This window comes from Patiria miniata, unplaced genomic scaffold (genome assembly GCF_015706575.1).
Source record: "Patiria miniata isolate m_02_andy unplaced genomic scaffold, ASM1570657v1 HiC_scaffold_26, whole genome shotgun sequence".
In the NCBI taxonomy this organism is placed as follows: Eukaryota; Metazoa; Echinodermata; class Asteroidea; order Valvatida; family Asterinidae; genus Patiria; species Patiria miniata.
This window is the reverse complement of record NW_024037065.1, coordinates 8,241,534-8,267,103: the sequence shown is the minus strand read 5'-3', so window position 1 is coordinate 8,267,103 and position 25,570 is coordinate 8,241,534. Positions and strand designations below refer to the sequence as shown.

The window sequence follows — 25,570 nt, the reverse complement described above, 5'->3', positions numbered from 1 at the left end:
AAAATGTGGCTAATGTTTTGTTATTGAATAATTTGAATTATTACTTTACAATTTCGAATTATTGGGTGCCAGACAATAATTCTTGTTCTCACAGGGTAGGCTGGTTCCCGCCCCACAATCAGTATCGATAATGTGCGGATTGGGAGCCAGTCTGCTCGCAAAGCGGATCTGTTTGTCCCCAAAACAAGAGCTTTTTTCCCAAGAGGTTTGCAGTGTCTAAACAAAAGGGGGGAAAAGGAGTTTTTTTGGTCAGAATAAAACATACAAGTTCAAAATTTATTAACAGAAAAAAAAGATTTGTTGAAGAGCACGGGAATGTAACTGTAACAGCTCAATGAAATTGGTTAAAAGTGCTTAGAGGAATCAAGGAGCATAGACTCAATGAATTTGTTTTTTTGTTTTATATTGTGCCTAATGTCAGTGTATGTAATAGTTTATTCCATTTCAAATTTTGCAGTACTTGGTACAAATGTTGGAACAATTTAAATTCCTTCACTTTTTTGTTTTAGTAAAGACATGGCATTTGGACTATTTTTTTTTTAGACATTTGAAGCCTAGGTTCAGGGATTAGTGGGTATTACGGTTGAAAATCACTAGTGTCTTTGTAGTTTCAGTGTCTTTCATATGCATGGCTCAAGTTAACGAGCCGTCTCATGAAATAATCAAGATAAGTTAAAGACAAGATTGTCCGCAGTAGGGGCGTTTGTATCGGGTGTTAGTTGCAGCATTCTGGACAACTTGCCCAGAATCTTCCTGCAGTGAAGTTATCCGTGCGTAAACAATGCTAATAACTTTAGTGTGGGAAGATCGCGGGAAAAGTGTTCAAAATACAGTGCTCCTATTGCGGATAAAATTGTTCGCAAAGTTATCCCGAATATTTAATAAGAGTCCTGGCCGTTTCTGTAGTATACCAGGGACACATTTGTGTTGTTTTATGGCGCATGCTTTAATTACTTCAACCTGGAAAACAGATGCAGAGCCTGTATTACTACACCTCATACATATTCATGAGTGAGAACTGAATTCTCACTGGTCCATTCACAGTCACGTCAGCCGCTAGTTTTGCTATAAGCACACCCGATGATACACGCACTAGGTAAATATGCATGCGCAGTCGGTGGACTACTACACATATGGCGCTTAACACTGAGCAATCGTGGAACTATCGCATGGGGGTAGCGCGATATTATGAGGTATAGTAAAACAAATATAGCATGGTTATCGACTATCCATTCTCAAAAGGTGTTATATTTGTGTAATATAAACGGAAAAAAATGTTTTTACCTGACGCCACTTCAGCGGTTGTGTACAAAGTCTATGGAGAGTCAAGAAAATTTCCATAAGAAGTATTTCCTAACAAAAATGGAAATGTTTCTCAGTCCCAGATTCATGTCTTATCGTCATTTTTGCAACTGACCTTCATTGAGATGATATATGAAGAAAAAAAGTGGCGTCAGGTTGCAACAGTTTTTCCATTTAAACCTTCAACTGTCCTGCGTCCTACAAAATCCACTAGGACGGTACAACAGAGCCACTTTTTTTTGCTACTTCAAGGTTAAAAAGTACACATTCGTTTTCAGCATACTGGAGGGTTTTGAAGGGTTTCATTAGTGGTGTAGGAAAAAGTTTGGATTATTATATGAATGTTAATGAGTGCAATGGTAAGAGTAATTTCATGAGGTGACAGATGGAAAGTCGCCAAGTCATGGAATTGAACCTTCCATCCGTCACCGAATGAAATTATTCTTTCCATTGCACGAATGATAAAACATTCTTTATTTGTTTTGAATAAATCCTTGTCATCTGATTGGTCAGAGCCACCAGTCGTGACCGTGCAGTGGAACTTCCATTTACCGTGGAACGGAAGTTCTACTTTTGCGGTGCAGTCGGTCCGTGGGTTTGGACGAATAATTCAATAACATGTGATCAACGACCCACCTATCAGATGACGGGAATTTACCATCAGGTGTTGTATAATTGCTAATAATAAACAAATTTGAGACTTTAATACATGTCTTTTTTTTCTTCTTGATACTTTGGTACGGTAATAAATTAATCGTGGTGCACTTAATTATTTTCGCTATTCTTGTCATAAAAGTGCTTGAAAACAACTGTTCTGAAAATAGTGTTTGGGGATACCTGGCACGATGAAATTTGTGCAACATGTATTTTACCTTATTACATCGTTAAATTATGAGATTAGTAGCTCCGAGGAAGAGGTTGAATTTGTAGACACAAATGGGAGACTTTTGAGATGTTGGTGGCAGCAAACACACCGGTCTTTTTCTATTGGTTGCATTATTTTGAACATTCGCACATAAAACATTTCACACCAGTCATTTTCTATTGTTTGCATTATTTTGAACATGGGCACATAAAACATGACGCAAACAATTGAAAAGGACCGGTGTGGCAAGCGGCTACCAGGCGCCTCGAAAAGTCTCCCATGAGAAGTACGAGTCAAACAGTAGAATATATACAGTCGACTCTTGTTAGTACAAACTCGGCCGTACCTAGCCATAAACGTTTGTTATATCAGAATTTTGTACAGTCGAGTCTCGTTAATACAAACTCGTTCGGACCTAGCCAAATTGTTTGTTATATCAGAATTTTGTATTAAGAGGAACATCAGTCCCATTCATTGTGCACATACATGTACAGTCGGGACTAAGGCTTTGTTTGTTATGACCAGAATTTTGTATTAACAGAGTTTGTACTAACTGGATTCGACTGTATTAAGAAGAGCATCAGTCCCATTATTAGCCCCACTTGTGTGGCCTCCGTTTTGCTGCGCTGTACGTTCGGCCACACGCCTGGTTTTCCAACCTACTGAGGAGTTTAGTCCAAAGCCTGGCGCACCTTTTTTGGGCCTTTTTTTCACATACCACTGCATACGGTTGTATTCTATGATGTCTCATCTTTTGCCCTCCGGGTAGATTAGGTAATTTTTCTTCAAATTTTTCGAGAAATTTAGACATCTTTCTAATGTCCAATATGCGCCAGTGTTTTAACTAAACTCCTCAGTAGGTTGGGAAACCAGACGTGTGGCCTAACGTACAGCGCAGCAATACCAATGCCACACAAGTGGGGCTACTGTCCCATTCATTGTGCACACCTATGCACAGTCGGGACCAAGGCTTTGTGTTTGTATTAACAGTGTTTGTACTAACGAGAGTCGACTGTAGTCTTGATTTGAGGCAGGATTTGATCAATAATTTTATTCCCCCAACTGCCTTAATGCATACCGGTCCTTGGGAATTCGTACCTTTAAGGGTGAATCAACATATTCACTTGAACCAACAAATTGTGACTGTTTGCTGGCACGGATAGCGCCCTCTACCGGCGGCCGTGTAAAAGCCCAACGTTTATTGAAAAAATGTATCTCTCAAATCCTGTTTTAACCAAGACTACAGTATAGTGATCGTTTGGAATCTGGAAACATATATTTTGAGCCTCGAGATCCAGCTGCTTTTCCCCTCTCATTTTGGGCTGCTACCTGAAAAATAGAGGAGAAATTGTGCAATGGGTGCAATTGTACATGTACCATATTTGAAGAAATAAAAGCAATGAGAAAGAATTACCTTTAAAAAAACCCAAATGAGTTTGGTTTGTTGTTTCTTACTACTGTGCACTTGGTTGAATGTGATAAACTCAAGAGAAAACTGTCAGTCTGACACCTGATGCACAGTCGGGAATTTCGGTGAATTTGCGAACGTTTGGGAGCTAAGAAGGTTAACCACTACGTCAAAACAAGACTTATGAAACAAAAATAGCTCGGCTGGCTAGTGAAAAAAAAGAAGTTAAGGTCGAACCCTGCTTAAACAAGAAATAAGAAAACTTTCCCGACTCTGCAGTAATAAACGCAATGAGTTTTACACATCAGGGCGGACAAGCTGTGTGTTAAATTTGCTGATGATGTCACAACGAGCAGAGCAAAAGGGAATGCAGCACAAGAAAAGCTTTTTCTCGTCTAAGTCTCAAATTAATGAAAGAAAATCTTCCAAACTCTTTATTTCTCCTCCATTCACCACTATTTTCAGAAATATTCACATTCTTTTTTAACCTGTAACACTAAATGTTTTTGTTAACAATTCCTACTTTTTATTTAAAATAAAAACAATGGTATTGTCAGATGTGAAGGTATGGTGGAACGTATGTTTTCAACGGTTGCACCACCCAAACGCTACAATTCAATGAGTTGTACAGTGTTCGTTGATTAAAGTGCAAAGTTATATACAATAACGTACCATCAACCACTTAGGATACGCTGTCAATCAAAAAAACAAAAAACAAACACAAAACGATACAACATATACAAATATATATTTCAAGTAAAACATTCTGTCATTTAAAATTTATTTTACAATTTAATGATTTATTTGTGCTTTGTGCAAGGATTAGGATTAGAATGCAAAGTTACGTCTATATAACGTACGGTATGATCACCTTAACATTTCAGTGTAAAATTTTGCTTTGCAAATCAAAAAATAAACAAACAAGCAAACACCCCAACAACCCAACAAAAACCAAACAAAATTTATTTCCTTTCAATGCTACAAATTACTTGCATTGTGAAAAAGACTAATTAAACAATTAAAGACTTCATGTTCTCGTCGAAATCTAAATCAATCTTTATTTCATTGCACTGGCTTGCATTGTCCAAATCTACAAAGCTGATTGTAAGTCACACACAAAAACAAGTGTGAATTTTTAACAACTCTTACAGGATCATTTGCATTTGTCTCAACAGTAATCTACCAAATTATTGTCAAAAAAGCTTACTTAGGATTAAAGATTGTACGGTCACTAAACAACCCGTAAAAATTATTCCGTCTGGCTTGCTGTCATTTTAGAAAAAAATCAAGAAATGTAATTTTCAACGATCATTCTTTCGGCAATTCACAATGCAATGCGCCACAAGAGTTTGCCATGGAGAATTCATTTTTCCCAGTGCAGTGTGGGAGATGGTCGACAAATTGCAGCGCGGGACATTTGAAATTGTTAAGTTTTTCTGGTCAGTAGTTTCGTAAGCGCATGATTTGCGTATACTGTTTGCCCTTTTCTTTTAATCAATATGGTTTTTTTTGTAAGGCGGCAGAACATTATGCCGCAAAGTTGTCTACTGACACTCATTCAAATGGGCCGTGTTTTGTCGACCGTAAACTTGAAAAATTGACTCTCCATGGCAAACTCTTGGTGGCGCACTGCATTGTGAATTGCCCGAATTGACTGATTTATGGACAAAAGTGTGTTTTGTGATCAAAAAGCCTGTGCATGGTTTTGCACTGATTTCTCAAAAAGGGTAATACATGTATCCACTGAGCTGAATTTAAAACAGGCTTGAATATTCTTCTTATGAGTTTGATTGGTGTTATTACAAAGTGCTGTTTGACAAGTGCTGGAGTAGGTTTTCAAATGAGCCACGGGATGACCGCCTTTCTACCTTTGGGGTAGTTGGGGAAGTTGTCTCGGTACCAGAGGTGGACCGAGTAGCCGGCAAAGAGCTGATTGGAGGCGGTGAAACCGAACAGGAGGTAGCTCATGGTGTGCCCGAAACCCAGGGTAGTCACGATGGCGACGTAGACGAGAATCTCGGCCAGGTAGTGGGGGCAAGACACTAGCTCAAACCAGTCACCGCGTGGGATCTTGTGGCTGCGATCTGCAAGGGCCATAGGAAAAAAAATTCACACTATCAGCGGCGGCGGAACGGTTTTCAAACTGGGGGGGGGGACATCACCCAAAAAGGGGCACATCACCCAAAAGGGGGCACATGCTCAGTAAAAGGCATTTTCCGTCGGTGCAGCAGCGTATCCAGCATATTTGGGGGGGGGGCGCACATCTGTGCTGAAATGTCGAAACTTTTTTTCTCACTGGACACTTGGCCTCCGTAAAATCAAAGTGGGGGGGGGGGGGAGGGGGGGCCCTCGTACCGTCTTTCAAAATAGGGGGCTCACTGTTCCCATTTTCAGGGCGCATTGTAAAGGGTTTTGGGGCTTGGTTGTCATATCCCTCGTTCATATCAGAACTTTCTTGGGAAATTGTTACTGAAAGATTTTATGAAATGTTAAGGCGAGTTTTGTTTTCTTCGCGAGGGGGCACATTTATGCTCGAGGGGGCATATTAATGTCCGCAAAAGGGGCAGTTGGGTCATCTGGGGGAGAGGGAGGGGGAGGGGGGCAAGTGCTATCCAAAATCTCTGTGTCCCGACGCTTCCATTGAATAATCCTAACAGAAACACTAGGTGTTTTGGGTTGAGCCCCTGCACCCAATTAACATCATTTATTTACCCTACCTTTGTCTCCCTTGCGTAGACCTGCAAATATTTTGTGGGCGACATGGTGGTGATAAGTCGCCCAGAAAAACATGCCGACTCCCACCACATTAAACCACTGTAGCTGCTCTCCCAACTGCCATACATTATCAAAGGGAGCTGATAGGGCAAAAGATACAAAATAACGTTTAATGTTTTTTTTTTCAACCAAAGTTTCCGACCTCTCACACCTTCCAAACCAAAAATAAAATAAATAAATAAATAAGACCATGTTTTAGAACATCGCTTCCTAATTACCTGGTTGTTGGAGATCAGGTCCTTCAGCAAAAATGGTCATGCCAATCAAGGAGTACAGCAAGATGCCCAGTATGTAATGGGCGACGTGCATGGTGGACTTGGAGTACGAACTGACAAACAGGCACTCATACAATCGCCTCGTCCCTTGGATGAACAGCAAGGCGATGGTGATGACCACTGACAGATGGGATGCTGTTGAAACAGAGAACACAGTCATGAAGAGTAAAACAAAAAAATATTTGGAAAAAAAAAATTGTTCCTCCTCCTTTCTGTCTTTTTAAATTTCATTTCTGTACTTCACCCTAACCCTCAGGGGTATTTTGACAAGAAACCCTGCTGAACACAGCAACTTGCATCACTTTTCCAAATGAGAAGGCTTCCCAAAGTAGCAAGATCCATCAGGCCAAAAGTCTCAAGGCCAAACTGCCTCAGAGTCTGTGGTCACCGAATGCAGCAGGATACAACTGTGGCATTGTTCTATGGGACTATCTCTCGTAGTCTCAGAACTGGCCGTTATGTGCACTGGTGTTGATGGCTCAATGCAGCAAGGTCCCGCAGACTTTTACACCTGATATACTGTGTTGCTTTTGGCAGGGTATTTAAATGTAGATACATTTTCAAATTCATTGGTCTACACAATACCGCAAATAAACTTAACGCTCCCAAATCCTTCAAAACACCCTCCAGATGGTTTTGGAGGACTTTGAAGAATTAATCAAGGTACATTGTACCAGTACAGCACATTCCTTAACCCTAACCTTCCCAAATCCTCCACAATCCTCTTTGCAAAATGGAGGATTTTGGAGGATTGAGGCTATTATGGCAAAAGTGTGTGGCTGATTTCTGAGGATGCACTGTGTCAAGGTCTTAATAGGCCAGATCTTGTGTTGTTTACATTTTGTATGCTAAGCTGTGCATAAATTTAGGCCTATATTATACTTGAAATCCTCTGCACTGCTCCAGGATGTCACTGGCTCTGCCTCAACATATTGACAGTGATTGCCGGAGGATTTTGCAGGATTGAGGCAGTGGTCACCCTCCATGGACCACATTCAAGAAATAACGGAGTATTTTGCAGGATTGATGCTGTATGATGTTTTACATTGTATATCATGCATATAGTTTTTGTGGTGCCCTCAAAAATGCACCTTTAAAAGCTAATGCCACGTGAGACATAATAATGATGTCATCTTGAAGTCACTTTTCAATGCACACCTTTTCCAGGTGGTCTTTGTGTGTGCCAAGTTTCAAGTTGATCTGAATACTTAAACCATTGCTATGACGTCACACTATTGTTAAAAGTGTGGATTCGGATCTACGAATCTCTTACACCGGTCACAAAGTGTGGATTCGGAACGAAGAATCTTTCGTAAAGTGTGGATTCGGAATTACGAATCCACACTTTGAACATGTCGGACAATTATTGTTCCCCATAATGAGCCTGAATAGGACCGTCTGCGTGAAAATTTGTTTTCCGAAAATTACCAATGCATCTTCACTGTCACATTCGCCGCCGTCACTGCAAAAACTACTTTAAATCAGAAAGAAATCGTCGTCTGAATTATCCATTTTGTCGTAAGGAGCCTATACACACAAAATGGCTTGGTTGTACGGGTGTGGCGATACACATGCTAAACATGCCAGGGACAAATGTTGCAACCTGACGCCACTTCAACGCTTGTGTACGAAGTCTATGGAGAGTCATTTCAAGTATTTCCTAACAAAATTTGAAACATTTCTCAGTCCCAGATTCATGTCTTATCATCATTTTTGCAACGAATGACCTTCATTGAGATGATATATGAAGCAAAAAGTGGCGTCAGGTTGCAGCATTCTTTCCAATACTTCTGTTGACGCAATGGTTTAAGTCGAAGAATACACTCGCAAGTGTGGATTCTTAATTTACGAATTCACTCGGCGCTTCGCGCCTCGTGAATTCTTAAATTACGAATCCACACTTTCTCGTGTATTCTCCTTAACAGAACATCTTCAGTACAGTGTAACACAAGGTGAAAGTGCAAAGAATGTGCCACTGGTTTATTGCACAGAAGATGATTTTGAAACTTTCATAGCAAGATTCAAACAACTCGGGATTTGGGGTGAATAATTAGGCTCAAAAACTGTCGCACTAAAACGTTGCGTGAAGTTTAGGATCTCTGGCCAGCAATACCTACCATTAGGAATCTGCAATGGATAGTCAGTGAGGAATCGAAGTTGGTCCATGTACCATCCCGGCATCTGGCCATTGAAGAACAGAACTTGCAGCAATTTGAAAAACAAGAAACCGTTGCAGACTGCCGACACCGCATAGAAATGAGTGAACCACCTGAAAGACAAGAACAAAATTTCCTGGGGAAGTTAACCGAGTGTTATAAGTCTTTCAAATTTCATTAAAGGTTCTGGAATATCGGAAAATGTGAGGGATGCTGATGTTCTTTTGGTGATTGCGTACAACGGAAGCTGTGAACAATTTTCTTCGAACATGTGTCCAACAATTTTTACCCAATGTATTCCCAGTGACAGACCACCATAGAAGTTAAGGTTATTGGCAGGGGTTATGACTTTCTCTACAAAACCTCAGAAACAAACATGACAAACATGACAAATGTAGAATTAGTAACTGTTTTGTTTATGAATATGATGAGCCTCTAGCCTCTGGCATGTCCGGGCATTGTATGGAAAAGTGTCTGGCTTCCATTAACATAAATTATAATCACTACATAAAGTACATAAGGCCGAGGGAATGAAAGTCATAGAATACCGTCCTGCTGATTTTGAAAAACAATGAGGTTTTTTTTTATTATTCATTATTCATTATTCTGAAGCACTAACCAGAATCAGGTACATGATGTCACTATGTAGACATTAAGAAAGTGTTTGGGAAAACGGCAACAGGCAGTCATTGGTATCATGCAGCGCTAGTGCTGGTAACCACGCGCTATACATGGTATGCACGTATTGTGTATATATACCGCATGTTCACGGTACTCTGTACGCGCGGGCAGATTAGGTTTCGCGCCAATGTGGTACACAGAATACGACTATTCTGCGTTAGAAAAATTGTGTAGAGCGGATTCTGATAAAATGAGAAGTAAACTGTTGTGGCAGATTAATATTCTGGGTAAATAATGATTTTTTTTTGTAAATAATGAAAAATTTCGGCGGTACCTTTCGGCACATGCGGGCGGTGGACGGTATTCTATGACTTTCATTCCCTCGGCCTAAACATAAACAAAGACAAGACAATACAAAAAGAATGTTGCATATTTCCAAACAAAATTGGAAATGTTTCTCAGTCCCACTCCCAGATTCATGTCTTTTCAACATTTTTGCAATGACTGCCTTTTTTTTGGAGATAATATGAAGAAAAAAAAGTGGCGTCAGGATGCAACATTCTTTCCGACAAGACACTTGCAAAATCAATATTATTGAGGTCGATTGTATAAGTGCAAAGTGGGGACAGAATAATTGGGACACGCCCACTCACTGTTTAGGAACGTCGAGCCATTTATCCAGCGAACTTGGCTTTCTCGGTTCTGTTGCCTTCTGTAGGTTTCTCACTTTGCCGTAAGAAATGAGGTTCCACAAGAAACTGGGCATTTGAGGCACATATTGGATTATAAACATCGAACAAAATACTACGATGCAAAACATCCAGTAACACGATAAAACGTTGAACGGTATCATTTTCCGGTCGTTTTGTAATAAGATTTTTGACGGGAATCGCTACTCGCAAACGTCGTCTGCCACACGTATCCCTGGTACCCTGTATACCCATGTGATCAATGAACCGCATTTAATCAGTGTACGGCGGGACCAGTCTTTAAAAGAAGTTTCAATAGCGCCCTCTGTTGACGTCACTTTGACGTGAGTGCCTCGACGCGATGCGCATTCAACAACAGTACAAATATCAACTACACGTTCTAAATAAAAACTTAACATCGTCTACCATAGAGCTGTATTATACAGCTCTATGTCGTCTACACATGTCATGTATTTGAAAATAAGATCTCAGTCAGAATGCATAGTCGATGTTTTTATTCCTCCCCCGAATGTTTCATTTGGGTGCTTCGTTTTTTGGTTCAAACAGATTGCACGGCAGTTTGTAGTATAATGGGTCTCCACATGTAGATGACCCTCAAGAAATAAAAGGAATACATTTTATCGATCCCTCCCTCCCCAATTCACCATATTCACAAAATACAGAATTTGCGCATGATCAATTCTTGCCTCTAAAGAGTATGGGTATCTACATGTACATAAAACTCTTCACCACGTGTTTGCAATAACTAAATGGTGCAATCTTATCTTAGACAAGTTACAACTTGAAGAGCTCTTGGATAACCAGAGTTGTAATCGAGTCAATGGCTGGAGTCAATGGCTGGAGTCAATGACTCGAGTCAATGGCCGGAGTCAATGGCCGGAGTCAATGGCCGGAGCCAATGACCGGAGCCAATGGCTGGAGCCAATGACCGGAGCCAATGACTGGAGTCAATGGCTGCATGGAGTCAATGGCTGGAGCCAATGACTGGAGCCAATGACTGGAGTCAATGGCTGGAGTCAATGACTCGAGTCAATGGCCGGAGTCAATGGCCGGAGTCAATGGCCGGAGTCAATGGCCGGAGCCAATGGCCGGAGCCAATGACCGGAGCCAATGACCGGAGCCAATGGCCGGAGTCAACGGCTGGAGTCAACGACTGGAGTCAATGACTGGAGTCAATGGCCGGAGTCAATGGCCGGAGTCAATGGCCGGAGCCAATGGCCGGAGTCAATGGCCGGAGCCAATGGCCGGAGCCAATGGCCGGAGCCAATGGCCGGAATCAACGGCTGGAGTCAACGGCTGGAGTCAATGACTGGAGTCAATGACCGGAGTCAATGACCGGAGTCAATGACCGGAGTCAATGGCCGGAGTCAATGGCCGGAGCCAATGGCTGGAGTCAATGGCTGGAGTCAATGGCTGGAGTCAATGGCTGGAGCCAATGACTGGAGCCAATGGCTGGAGTCAATGGCTGGAGTCAATGACTGGAGTCAATGGCTGGAGTCAATGGCTGGAGTCAATGGCTGGAGTCAATGGCTGGAGTCAATGACTGGAGTCAATGGCTGGAGTCAATGGCTGGAGCCAATGACTGGAGCCAATGACCGGAGTCAATGGCCGGAGTCAATGGCCGGAGCCAATGGCCGGAGTCAATGGCTGGAGTCAATGGCTGGAGTCAATGGCTGGAGCCAATGACTGGAGCCAATGGCTGGAGTCAATGGCTGGAGTCAATGACTGGAGTCAATGGCTGGAGTCAATGGCTGGAGTCAATGACTGGAGCCAATGACCGGAGTCAATGGCCGGAGTCAATGGCCGGAGCCAATGGCCGGAGTCAATGGCTGGAGTCAATGGCTGGAGTCAATGACTGGAGTCAATGACTGGAGCCAATGGCTGGAGCAATGGCTGGAGCCAATGGCTGGAGTCAATGGCTGGAGTCAATGGCTGGAGCCAATGGCTGGAGTCAATGACTGGAGTCAATGGCTGGAGTCAATGGCTGGAGCAATGACTGGAGCCAATGGCTGGAGTCAATGGCTGGAGTCAATGGCTGGAGTCAATGGCTGGAGTCAATTGCTGGAGTCACTGGCTGGAGTCACTGGCTGGAGTCAATGGCTGGAGCCAATGACTTGAGTCAATGGCCGGAGTCAATGGCCGGAGTCAATGGCCGGAGTCAATGGCTGGAGTCAATGGCCGGAGCCAATGACTGGAGTCAATGGCTGCATGGAGTCAATGGCTGGAGTCAATGACTCGAGTCAATGGCTAGAGTCAATGGCTGGAGTCAATGACTCGAGTCAATGGCTGGAGTCAATGACTCGAGTCAATGGCTGGAGTCAGTGGCTGGAGTCAATGGCTGGAGTCAATGGCTGGAGTCAATGGCTGGAGTCAATGGCTGGAGTCAAATGACTCGAGTCAATGACTCGAGTACGTCAATGACTCCACTCAACTCGACTCCCTCACCAGGAGACTCGACTGGACTCGAGTCAGGGCTAATAAGACTCGAGTCCTAAAAATAAAAGCAAAACTTTGTGAATGACATTTTTTGCAATGACTTACGGTACAAACGTTAGCGTTATGTTCATAAACACGTCGTTTGCGAATACACTTTGATACAACGGCCGCTTGTCGTGTACAAACATATGTGTCACAGACTCCAACCTTGTGGTTCTGGAATGCATACATATGACTTTCTCTATTTTTTTATTTGTTGTATAGTGTTCAAATATTTTTGACTCGACTCGAGCTAAAAATTTGACTTGACTCGACTTGACTTTCTTGACCTAATGACTAGACTCAACTCGAGTCACTTCTTTAAAATGACTCGACTCGAGTCACAAAAATCAGTGACTAGTTACAACTCTGTGGATAACAGTCCAATTTCACCATAGAGCTGTGCGAGTTGAACTCCATGGACTTTTAAGGAGATTGAGGAGAAAACTTATTAAGTTACAGCACTCCAAATGATTTTGCTTACACAAATGTGATCCGGTTTATTTTCCACTGATTGAAAAAAAAAACACCATTCAAATTGGCCAACATCTATTTAATCATAGGCAGAATACTGTTTCTTAACACTAAATAATTCAGAGACTTGCATAAATTATGCGCCTAACATACATGTACACATGCACCTATCTCCAATGCCATAACCAATGCGCACGCGTCATAAGCACATGGGCACATGTCGTACTTAAATCATGGCTGGGATGCGGCAAATCATCATGCGTTGGCTTAATCGATCAGTCAACTACATGTAGCTGTGGTATGAGATCCATACACCATTGCAATTAATAGATATTTACAAAATATCATTTGCATTCTGAATAATGGTTTGCACAGTCTTAAAGTGAAAAACATGATATTGACATTTTTGGACGAATATTACACAAAAAAAGCTAAAATCAAAGAAAAATCATCAATTTAACATTGTTGAATTCAATCTTTCTTTTTTTTAAATAGAAATAAATGTGTACCATAGCTTATAAAAATTAGGATCCCGTTTATCAAGGCCTTTACTGTTCAAACAATATAAATACCAAAAATTTCTACAAAATAATACAAAGAAAAATACTTGACTGCTTAAATGGAAAAGTATTTTCGTTTTGATTTACAAAATCGAACGACTCATAAAACCTGTATCAGTGTTCAGCTCTCCTATCAACATAAACTACCTCAGAAGGTCAAAGAAAATCAGGGAAATAAATAAGGAAACAATTTCTAATTAAACAAAAAAACACATGTAACATGTTACAAAGTGGGTTTAAAAAATCTACTGAAACAATTTCATGACCCTGAACATTAAAAGTCTCTCAAAATGTCACTTGCTCAAAAATCCGAAACTTTTTTGTTTAACTCTTCAAGCTTGGGAATTATTGCCTTTATTTTTCTTTTATTTTGCAGTCTCAGTTGATCAAGTATGAGGGAACACCAAACAGTTATTTCAGAAAATACCGAGAAGAAACAAATATCACGTACGAAATCTATAGAAGTTGAGATTCCACACTTAGAGAGACATTTAACGTTACTGAAGTGTTCTTTTCCAAAATCTGGCAGATTGTCAAATTAAGCAGAATATTTTGCCATATTTTTAGACCAAAACTCTCCAAAAAGAAGGTCTAGTTTAACTTGATGCAAGTCATTTTGTGTAGTTATTTGTTATTATTATGCAACACATTTACAATTCAGCACTACAATGTCATGAAGCACACTTTCGCGAGAAAGCTCTGCAAAACAGTGGTCCACGGTAAAAAAAAAAAGCACTAAGATGTGAAACATCTGTCTTTGTCTAATTGTGTCTGGAGTCAAGCGTGTTCCATAGAACAAAATGTGAATACTTTATTGGTCCTGTGTGCACTAAGTTTGGATTGGCAGATCCTGAGAAATTATTTTGTTTGAGGTATGGTTGTAACAGTTTTGAAGAAAGCACACACGTGTCATGACTGGTTTTAAACTATTTCCGCTCCATTACAGCAAGTCAAATTTTTGTTTGAAATGGGTCAGCTCTTTTAAAACAAAATAAACTTCAAAATAAATGGCATTATTATAGATAACTGTATTGCTTAGTAGCTGAAAAAAAAATATTACACAGGAAAAAAAGCATTTCAACTTTCTCTAAAACTGGATGCTCCAGTATCGCCAGACCATACAGCACATTCCTTTCATTTTTAAAGCTACTGTTTTGTTGGCGTGTCTCAGATACTGTGATTTCATTGGTCCCGTTAGTCATGTGACAAGTTTCGGAGAACATAATGCTGTTTCGCATACCAATGACATCAGCTGTTTACACACCGTGAGAAAATCTTGAGTCACTGGTACCCGCACTAATTTCCAATACTGCAATTTGACAATGGTAAATTTGTGGGACCAGCAAAATGGCAGCCCAAAAACTTGCCGACTTCAAGCTTCAAGGACCAAACCATTATGGGAGCCTATCATAAGCTTGTTGACGTAAACTTGGCTGTTAAATGCTGTGACACGGTACACATAACATCATGACTGCTGGGATGTTTGACACAGCTTTTTAAGAAGCTTTGGGCATGTTGGGGGTGCAAGACACCCAAGGCAAATCAGAAAATGTCATGCGCCCCTTGGGTGTCCCATATCGCAGCAAACCTCAACAGATCGCTTGATCTGTCTCGGATGTGCCAGCATTAAGTGTCTTCGTCTACTGTGTCTGCATTAAGCAATGTGGCTGAATGGTCATAAAAAATTAACATAACGACAGTAAACAATAACGCTTAATGTATTTTGGAAACAATATCAAATTGCATTGATCTGACATTCGCGTTCTATAAGCAAGCAAAAGACATCCTCTTTACAAAAATTTCCAAGACTTTGAACTAAACTAATACAGCGTTTTAGCGAAGCTATGTACAATTGCAAGGTAAAGTCCTAACTGATCCATTTCCAAGCGGCAAGTTTAAGTAAATGTATGTAAAAGCAATATGTACAATGTGAACTACAAACACTTTTGAACAACTAAATACCAACACAAACAATTTGAGACGAAAAAAGGAAAGCCTCAATCACTGAAAAAGAAAAAAATCCAAATTTTGTTCCGATGAGGCACAAAACATATCTTCTAGGCCACATCCCTAGATGCTATTTACACCTGGGACATAGTGACGTCACGTTTTGCTTACATGTGGCTCCCATAGGAAAGCACACACGTAAGCAAAGCGTGACGTCTTTACTCTCAACGCTATTGCGGAACCGATGGGATTAATCGCTTGGAAGCATTTACGATTGAAGGAATGTACATGTACATAAGCAGAGTGCAGTTGTTAATTCGCCAAGAATCGACAAGTTTACCCAAGAACACTTCTAACACTTATCATCCGACATACTTATTTCCAAGCAAAACAAATGAAATGAGCTTATTTTTACGTTACTTTTTCACCGTTTTCCATTATCATATTTGCAACTCGTTAACGTTTAAGCGAGCATTTCTTTTTATGTTTCTAGCCCTCTCATCTCAATTTGTGTACTTCACAATGCTAAACCAATGTCCACAATCCTACCGACACCAACACAAATCTAATTTTTTTCAGAAAACCGAGTGTTAAAGACATAAGCAAAATATGGCACAGTGATCCACAGTGTACTTTTCTTTTGAAATTTTTGAAACTTGTATGGAAAAGGTGGGCTGATATCTCTAGTTTTTCAAAAGATTTTTTGTAAACCTTATCTTCTAAGAAGAAAACTGTGGGTTTTTGCTACACAGCAAATGTCAGTTTTTAAGTTACAAAAATACAAGTACCCAAATTTACGATTGTACAAACTTGTATTTAGCACCACTTAGTCGAAAAGGAAGAATACACACAATGATGCAGATCAGTGCCAGAAAGACGTTTGTCCGATGACATGCCAATTTTTTGGATAAAATTATCTCAGCATCCCGCCAGGCGAATGTCAAGAATACTCAAGGTAAAAAATTCACGACTCGCCCAGCACTTTAGTCTGAATGCAGCTTTTGTATTCAAGTTTGGCAACTGTGTAGGTATCAAAATCGGCACGAGTGATTCTTTGATTAGGTCCTGCAAACATTCCTGCCAAATGCAGTGTGCGGAAAAAACACCGCAACGATTTGAACGTGTAAGAATATTAGAGGGTTAACGATACATCGCGATACGCAATAATCCGCGCCACAAGAACGCTAAATATACAGCAATACTGGGTAGTAAACAAATCATTCACTTTAAAGAGAAAACTTTGTAATTCTAAAGTATCTCACAAAATAAAATTCACATTATACACTTACTTCAAGTCTGAAACTGCATGGTATTTTAGTAAAATCTTTAAACTAATTTCTTTGGCAAGGTTCCCCTTATAATTTATATACAGGCTGTCCCACCAAAAAACAGTCGCATCGGGCATGTTTTCAGAAAAGTGGGGGTAGTATTCAAAATTGTGTTTGATGTATTGTTGAGTACAATAATTGGTCTTCCATATGCTTTTTAGTTGGTTTCATTAGGATTTTTTTTTTTCACTTCGCCCACTTGGACCACTTTTTTAATTTATCAAGTTAACAGATCAAAGCCGGTAGAACGAGTCTCACGTTAGTCTTGAACAAAGGAAATAAATGCTTTGTGTGTTTCTCTAACTGCACTTTCTCGGAAAGTGGCCCAAGACGATTTTCAACCCTTGAGTTCGATGAAGCATAGCGTTTGTTCCAATGCATCGATTTGAATGAAATAAAGTTTGTATGGTAGATCAGTTATCTGACTTTTAAGAGGTAATTTCAAAATATTCCAAAACTCCCATGCAATATACCTTTTTTAACTGGTTTTCGACTGTTGGGTTTTTTTTGTGGGATAACCTGTACTCGCCATCAGATATACAAATCTTATACAAAAAAAAAAATACAGACTGAAATAAATAATACCCAAAAAATTGGTAAGGACAGATACTTCTTTCCAAAGGTTATTTTACCTGGAATATAAAATCTAAGTGAATAAACTTTTAAGGTAATTCATAAACTTTACTCTTTCTACATGTCTCCCCTCACCCCAAAAATGTAATCACACACGGAACACCAAACTGTATACAACAATGCATTTCCGAACTTTGGAAACCGGGATTCCACTTATTTCTAAACTACTGATACAAGCACACAAATACAACGTTGAGGAAGAGTTGTGTAAAATTACTGTTTTTGAGTTGTATGATGATTCGGGCTACCTTCCTCCGTTTCACATCAGAAACAGTAAATTTAGCACTATATGTTCTACTCCAAACTAAACAATTTAAAGTTTCATTACACCTCATCCACTTCAATATGAAGTAATTTGAAAAGTTTACAAAATTTTGTAATAAATGTTCACACCGCTAAGAGTGTAATTGTCATCTTTGACAGAAGATTGTATTTTTTAGAATGGTACCACTAACAAGCTGGCTTGTGTTGGCCAGTGCTGTGTGGTGGGGAGTCTAGGAGTTAATCCTGGGTACTACTGACCAACCGGGACGTGCCTCGTACGTCACACATCTGGTTGAAAGCAAGTTTCGCTCCACAGACAATTTGGAACATTGGCACAATGAACGAAGTTCATTCGGATCATAAATTTGCCCGTCCACTACCGACGGAATGTAACATTGCACAGATAAATGATTTTCTACTATGACATCATAAGCGTGGAAAAATCAGTTCGTTGTCCGATTTGACTTTTTTTTTTTTCTTCTCAGAAATAGACAGTTTGTAGAATTCTTCTAACGTTCTGAACATTTATGAACGACTGACAATTCTCCTATTTGGTGAATTTGGGTTTGGTGAACTTTAAAGCCTATTTATAGAGCTAATTTTCACGACATCCCGTCATCTACTTATTGTCACATCTAATTCCGTGGCGGCGCAGGGGGCAAAAAAGTAATATACACATTACGCATTTTGTGACATCACAAAATAAGGTTTTTATGGAAAATTATATAAACGGTTGGTCGACTTTTGCGAAAAAAAAGTGACTTTGCATCGAGTTTGGTATCATTTTATCCTTTTATAGGTACTCTTTCCACATTTGCATCGACCTCAAAAAAGGGGAAAATTTGAACCTGACATGTTGGAGTGGGCGGTTACAAAAATGTTTGAGGTACAATAACAATGAATACTGACAAAGTTGGGAACGGAACTTGTTAACAGAACTATCCACAACTATCTTGCAATTCTACGGGCTCAAAATTGCCTTCGTCATAAAAAGGACCTTAACTTAAAAAAAAAAAAGCAAAGTAAAATCATTAAATAGGTTTACGTCTTAAGCTCACACAGATTCAGGTACCACTGGCTTATCAGTGTACTCAGGTGGTTCCACTTCAGCCTGGAGATTGGTCAATTCCAAGTCGTCTTTTGCCCCAGGGAGCGGCCGGTACCCGGCGGTGAGCCGGTCCTCGTTATGGGCGGGGCCCCAGTCCTTGGTGGATTTAACTGATTTCCTGAAGCGCTGTGAATAATTACAAATGAAATTTGTATTATTATGAAAATGGTTTATGCAAATATGATTAATATGGTAAACAAAACAAAGTTATGTCAATACAGATAAAAAACATTTAAACTTCAAGAAATTAATATAATAAGCCAGAACGGTATCGCAACTACGCATGTGCTCATCAAGTTTTTTTTCGGGATAAACAATTTGCCAATTGTGCTCAAAATTTTATATAGTGGTTGCCAACAAAATTAAAGAAATTGTCTGGTTGTGAAGTTGGCCCCACATTTCAAAAAGCTTGATCAGCAAAGGGATTTAGGTGTTTTGTATGCCCCAACTTTTGGGCGAACGAAAGTTTCCATTGTATTTTTTGATTGCATGAAAAATTGCAGAAAGCAGATTTGGTTACCACGTCCCCCATAGGCTTTAGTCACAAGTCGGCCATATTAAATTGAAAGCGAGGTAAAATCTTCATTTTTGGAACTTGCGAATAGAAATAATCAAATTAGGTTTTGCCTAATAAAAGAAATAAAAATAATAGAAAAGCAATGATATAAAGTTAATTACAAATTAATACCAGTCTGCTCTGATGAATAATTTTTAATTTGTGATAAAACATACCCTTGTGCTTAAAACAACATTTAAAAAAAAATTGAAAGTGAGGCTTTGATAGCATAAATAGTCTGGCACCATCCCATTCAACAGTTTACAATTTACATGTATAACATACATTCAGGGAACAAGATCAAAAATGACCTCCTCGTGAACAAGACGTGTGCATTTTCCTGCCGCGTTTATCTCAAAGTAAAATTCATCAAATCTTGCTGATGCACATGTGCAATTGGAATAAAGATTTGACTTATTTGACAAAAATAATCATAGTTAAAGGTACCAAACGATCAAAACTATGATTAAGCTTCTTTTTTTTCTTTTCGCGAAGCGGTGTTTTCTTCTTAGTGACTCCATGAAATTGAGCCAAGCAGAGTGCCAATTCATGTCCTTCACACACAATATCGTTGCTAGATGACGAAACTCCCTCTCTTTTTTTACGCAAAGTCAATTACTGGACTCTATCTAGCTACCCACACCAATGCAACAACTCACCTCGGCTAGGGTTCCTTTGGTCGTCGCCAGTTGGTACACGGCCACAGAGACGACGATGACAACCGAGGAACACGTCAGCGTCCAGCCAACGCCCTCGGCCCACGGTGGGAATACGTAGTCACCGTTGACGGCCGGTGTGTAGTCAATGAAACTAAAAACCAAGATGGCCTGCAGGGATGGGAATATAAAGAATATTGACTGCTTAGAAGTGGTATACTTTGACTGGCCTGGGCTGGTGAACACTTGTACATTCACGTTTAGGTAAATAGGTTTTGAAACTGAACTTGCGCGATTATTTTCAAACTGACAGTAAATTTAACAAATTATTTTGAATGACCAAGTTCTCAGCAAGTCTGCACACAAAAAAATACCACAAGTCAATCGCAAGTCGTCATGAATCAATCAAAGGTCTTCAAGTGACAAGCTACAGAATGCCAGAGTTGGGTCATTCCACCGGGTTGGGGAACAAAGTGTGACATATGACCATATTAAGAAAAGTATGAATGCCTTGCTAGCAGTTGCTCTACATAATATTTGTTGATGGGTGTTTCACTACTGCAGAAAGTTTGAAATCATTTCAATGTATTTTGCCAAATATATGAGCAAAAAATGTCATTTTGGACGTAATATTGACACCGTGTCAGTGTTATGTCCAAATATGAATTTGTACCTTTTTAAAAAAAATTCTGCGAAATATTACCCAAATTTACTTTGCGTACTTCTTACTATAGATGCAACACAATAAGAAAAGCTTTTGTTATGGTAGTCCGACATCAAATGGAGCAGAAATAATAGCTTGGTTGTGTGGATGTAACATGGACACGGTGTAAAACCCAAATGTCACACTTCCATTGAGTGATTTTTACACCGTTACATCCACACTTGAGGTATTGTTTCTGCTATATTTGAACCCTGACTATACCAAAACAAAAGTTTTTCTTCATGCTTAGGTGTCCAGTTGTAAATATGCAATGTCAGTTTGGGTAACATTTTACATATGTGTACGTGTAAAATATGGCAAAAAACCGAATTTTTGGATGTAACATTGACACGGTGTCAATGTTACATCCAAATTAATACATTTTTGCTCATATTTTTGTCAAAGTACTTTCAAATGATTTCAAACTTTCTCAAATATTGAAACACCCTATGACAAATATTATGTTGAGCAATTGTTTAGAATGCATTGATACTTTTAATAATATAACCAAATATATGGATGTAACATTCACTGCTTCCCAACCCGGTGGAATGACCCAGTTCCTTCTGACATTGTTCGATGTGACTTGTAATTCGACTCTTGGTGTGAACTGTGATTTGAAGAGTGATTTGGCTTGTGGTTGAACTTGTGGTTTCTATTGTGATTGATGACTCGTTAGTGACTCAGTGTTCTCCGCGGCCTTAAAAGTTTAGCAGGGCGGCAGACACAATATATACATGTACATGTACATTACATATTACATGTACATATACATCACATGTGAATATACACTGGCGTGCAATTAACAATTGTTGACCGCTGTGATGTGGGATATGACGTTTTGAACACCTGAGGGGCGCATAGCACCCGAGACGAAGCCGAGGGTGCTATGCGCCCCAATGAAGAAAAAAAAATAGCAGGGTGGTGACAATTTTAGCGGGGCGGCAAAACTTTAGCGGGCGGCATAGAATTTTGGCAGGGCGGCCCGCCCTGCTAAAACCCCTCGTGGCGAACACTGGTGACTTGACTTGTAATAAGCCAGTTCAACATTTCAACTGCGCATGCGCAGAATGATATGGGTCATGGGTCAATCGGGATAATCGAGGACTCATCGAACGCACATTAACGTGCAGGGAGACGGGCGCACGACGCTCGCATGTGACTTACGAGCAGAATGGGCGTTCGCGTCACATCACGTAAGCGATGTTATCCCCGAATGACCTTTGACCAGAACTACTTCATCTCCCTAAGGCCCCCCCAAAAAATACTCGGTCTCTGGTCAGCGCGCGCGTCGATTTTAATCATGCGCGTCAACCTTTTTTTCCCTTCAAATTAACACAGAAGCTACAACAGCACCCTCTATTGCCGCACCTCCTCAATTTTTTGTACCAAGGAGCACCAAGGAATTGGGAAATTGCACCAAGGCAAATTATGGAGGACACCAATGTATAATGAGGACACAAAAAAGCAAAATAGTACCACCTTGTCTGTACAATTCAAGCTTGAAAAAAAAAAAAAAACACCAAAAAAACCCCCAAAAAACCCACATCGCCGCATCAATTCCGGAACTTCGGTCTGACCAGAGACCGATTATTATTTTATTTTGGCCTAATAGTTGGATATTTCAATTACACAATTCCAGGGGTTAAGATAGTGCAAGGCATGGTGGGAAACAACGTGGCCCAGCAAAATCGTACCCAGGGGAACGAGGTTGATTATGATAAAAAAATATAACAGGTGTTTTTTTTCATACCACGATGATGACGGGCGTGACGGCCATCCAGCAGATCTTCCAGTACATCCTAGGAGGATAGCCCAGCATGGATTCCACGTCATGCAAGAAATTGTCCACACCTGAAAAGCACCCAAAAAAATTCACTGTTCAAGTAAACAGCTTCAACAAGCTCTACAAAAAAAATGCTATACTACACTACAGTGTGGTTCCAAAAAAAGGACACCCACATTTGACAGCAATTTTCACCTATTTTTAAAAATCATTTTTAACTGTCGATTAGTAGCTATTAAAGTACTGGCCTTTAAGCAAATGTGACGAAAAAAATCATTGCATTTGCACATTTTGTCGTTGAGCTATGCTAATTTGAACATTTCATGTGCGAAACCTGTTTGTCCACGGAGGTATACATTCCCTTCGCTTGACTGAGCTCAGCTATCGGAGCTTTATTTGAAAGGGCATGACATTTGATTGTTATGTTATGTAATGTTATGCAACAATGAACTTAAGCCGACAGCTCATTGAGTAGATGATCTGAACACTGACATGAATAATTGGACAGCTTCAATAAAAGTAACCTGGCCAAATATAAAAAAAGAGTGAGGGTTAACGTACCATAGACATAGGAGATGACGATCAGTTCAACGAAAGCAAGGAGTAATGGAGCGAAGCCGGCAGAGTACCAGTTGAAGAGGGTCATGACGTAGGTCCCGCCCTAGTGAAACGGAAGAGAAATGATTGAAGTTGGTTAACAGGTCAACAAAGCTTCCTTTGAACAAAGACATTGACAAAATAGGGAACCGCCAACATAGGGCTGGCTACTCAGTTGGTAGAGCACCGGAATGGCAATCTGGAGGTCTCAGGTTCAATCCCCGCTCCAGTCAATTTCTTTGTTTAACTTTTGGAACAGGTTAAAAAAAGACATCACTGAAGCCACATTTTGTGACTAGTATCCGGTTTGTTAGTGTGACGTCACTTCAGTTTAAACCACACCCACTGCCCATTAAGTAGCATTGGAACCATTGGAACCATTGGAACCGGGAGTTAAACACAACTTACATGTGTACCCAATGGGCGCTAGTAATCAGGGCGCGTCTGACATTTTTACTAAGAACGGGATACATGCATAAGCTTTCCTCTGCCTTGAAGCCAAATAAAATTGGCTGCTTCTGTGCCTGAGGGCAAGAACAAAAAATACGGAATTTGACTTCACATTACCTGCGTGACGAAAGGCAGACCAATGACGAACATGAACAAGCAGACGAAGGTGATGATCCAAGATTTCCAGCGGCGGACCCTGCCAGGGTACATGCTCTCCAACTCGTCGATGAAGGCTGTGATCAACGTCTCCAATGTCACAAACTAGAACCAAAAAAAAACGACCAGGCAAGCTAATAGTAAAACTTGTTTCGTAAAAGCGGTGAAAACAAACATGAAACATGATGCGTCTTGCTTAAAGGGAATGTACAACATTTGCTTTTGCCGCAATTTTCAGAAATAAATGGATTTGGAGGATTAGTATGTTATAGCAAATATTGTTACACTGACTTGTTTCACGTTTTGGGTTCGTAGATGCTGGAAAAACCAAGAAAACCAATCATATTCTTGTAGTCTGGTTCCCTGACGCCACTTAAGATGAACCGGAGCAATTTATAGACTTTGGGGAATTGTAAGATCATGAGCATCAGTCTAGCAGGCTTGTAGTCTTCACAGGTGTGTAATCAATTGCAAAGAAAACGTAGACGAACTATATGAACAATTAGGAGCGAAATATGAAAAAAGTCAGTTTTCTCCAACGCTGGTCGGCCGACCAGCGTTGGAAAAATACACTTTTACTTGAAAATGTCAGCATACCAGAAGCCGCAACTTTTAAGGATGCTTTAGGCTGTCATTCCCTAGCAATCCAGTTAGATATTTCGTGATAATTTGATCGTTTCGTTTTTTGATGTTTGCAAATGTTGTATCTTCCCTTTAAGATGACGTTAGTGAAATTGGTCTTAGGACGCATCTTAGCTAAGATTGATCTTAGAGCAGGGACTCGTCTTAAGTCTTATTGGTGAGTCGCAAGATAAACTACAAATGCATGTTCAACACCATCAGGTACGCGTATGCGTAGTGTGCAAAATGCTCCAAACATGCGCGCATGTTGCTCAAAGTTACTTGAAGTACGACACAGCCGATGCGTGTCACGAAAATTTGACTCCAAGAATGCGGATGCATGTGACAATCTGTAGGCAGGGCCGTCATTTGAGAGATATCTATTGAGGCAAGTTCACACGTTGCTAAAATTCAGACAAAATATTTTTACTCGATGTTTAATTTGACAATTTAAGTCAAGTTGCTGAATTGACCTATCGCCGTTTGCGAGTTGGCCACGCCCCATAGACAACCCTATGTTTGTCGTTTGTCTCGACAACTTTTTGTTTGTCTCAGATTTTGCGCGTTCCGCGTCCATTTGTATATCATGCAATTGGACAATATTTCACAAGCTGCGTTGACCCGATTCTGACGTGATTCCAAAAATGGCCTATTCTGAAGACACAGACAAGGACATTTCAAGCCGCAGGAGATTTTCTACTGAGTTTTGCAATTTTTTTTAAAAATGACACAAGTGGAAAGTTACAATTGAGAAAAAAATATAAGACAATATTTTACCTGGCTGTCAATGCCTACAGTCAACAGCATGAAGAAGAACAGGAAGGCCCAGAACTGAGGAGCGAAGATGCGGGAGACTGCCTCCGGGTACGCTACGAATGCCAAACCAGGACCTGTACAGCAGGAGGATAAGTATATGTAAGTAGTCACGTAAGTCATGAGCCAAGGTGGCCCATCAGGCTGGCGTTCATCACCGTTTTCCTAGGCATGAAAAGACTGATGAATATTTCTATTCCCCCTGGATGGGATGCCAGTCCATCGCAGGTTACTCCCCTGCTAATGCCGGTACCCATTTATACTACTGGGCGGAGAGAGGCAAGTGGGGATAAAGTGGCTTGCCCAAGGACATAACATATGGCCAACAGCT

At 40.3% G+C, this 25,570-nt stretch overlaps 2 protein-coding genes across 2 annotated transcripts in view; both read right to left on the bottom strand.

Moving 5' to 3' along the window:
- Window positions 1–5,130: 5,130 nt before the first annotated feature.
- On the bottom strand, window positions 5,131–10,360 carry LOC119734093 (polyprenol reductase-like). The gene is made up of 5 exons (XM_038207462.1): window positions 10,056–10,360; window positions 8,743–8,894; window positions 6,569–6,760; window positions 6,293–6,430; window positions 5,131–5,659 (listed from the first exon to the last, which is right to left on the bottom strand). The coding sequence occupies exons 1-5, from the start codon at window positions 10,253–10,255 to the stop codon at window positions 5,412–5,414; spliced, it is 930 nt and encodes a 309-aa protein (XP_038063390.1). The 5' UTR covers window positions 10,256–10,360; the 3' UTR covers window positions 5,131–5,411.
- A 2,701-nt stretch (window positions 10,361–13,061) lies between these two features.
- The window catches only part of LOC119734077 (sodium- and chloride-dependent GABA transporter 1-like), a 49,489-nt gene continuing 36,980 nt past the window's right edge, over window positions 13,062–25,570 (bottom strand). The window contains exons 10-15 of the mRNA XM_038207441.1: window positions 25,204–25,316; window positions 23,767–23,910; window positions 23,164–23,263; window positions 22,570–22,670; window positions 20,117–20,284; window positions 13,062–19,027 (exon numbers count right to left, since the gene is read on the bottom strand). Coding sequence (XP_038063369.1) covers window positions 18,848–19,027; window positions 20,117–20,284; window positions 22,570–22,670; window positions 23,164–23,263; window positions 23,767–23,910; window positions 25,204–25,316 — 806 coding nt within the window. The 3' untranslated portion in view covers window positions 13,062–18,847. The remainder of the gene's footprint in view (window positions 19,028–20,116; window positions 20,285–22,569; window positions 22,671–23,163; window positions 23,264–23,766; window positions 23,911–25,203; window positions 25,317–25,570) is intronic.

Coding starts and splice junctions, on each gene's coding strand:
- LOC119734093 (XM_038207462.1), bottom strand. CDS start 10,255: ATGATACCGTTCAACGTTTTATCGTGTTACTGGATGTTTTGCATCGTA. Junction 6,761..8,742: donor TCCATTGCAGATTCCTAATG/GTAGGTATTGCT, acceptor CTGTTTCAACAG/CATCCCATCTGTCAGTGGTC. Junction 5,660..6,292: donor TCTACGCAAGGGAGACAAAG/GTAGGGTAAATA, acceptor TGGCCCTTGCAG/ATCGCAGCCACAAGATCCCA.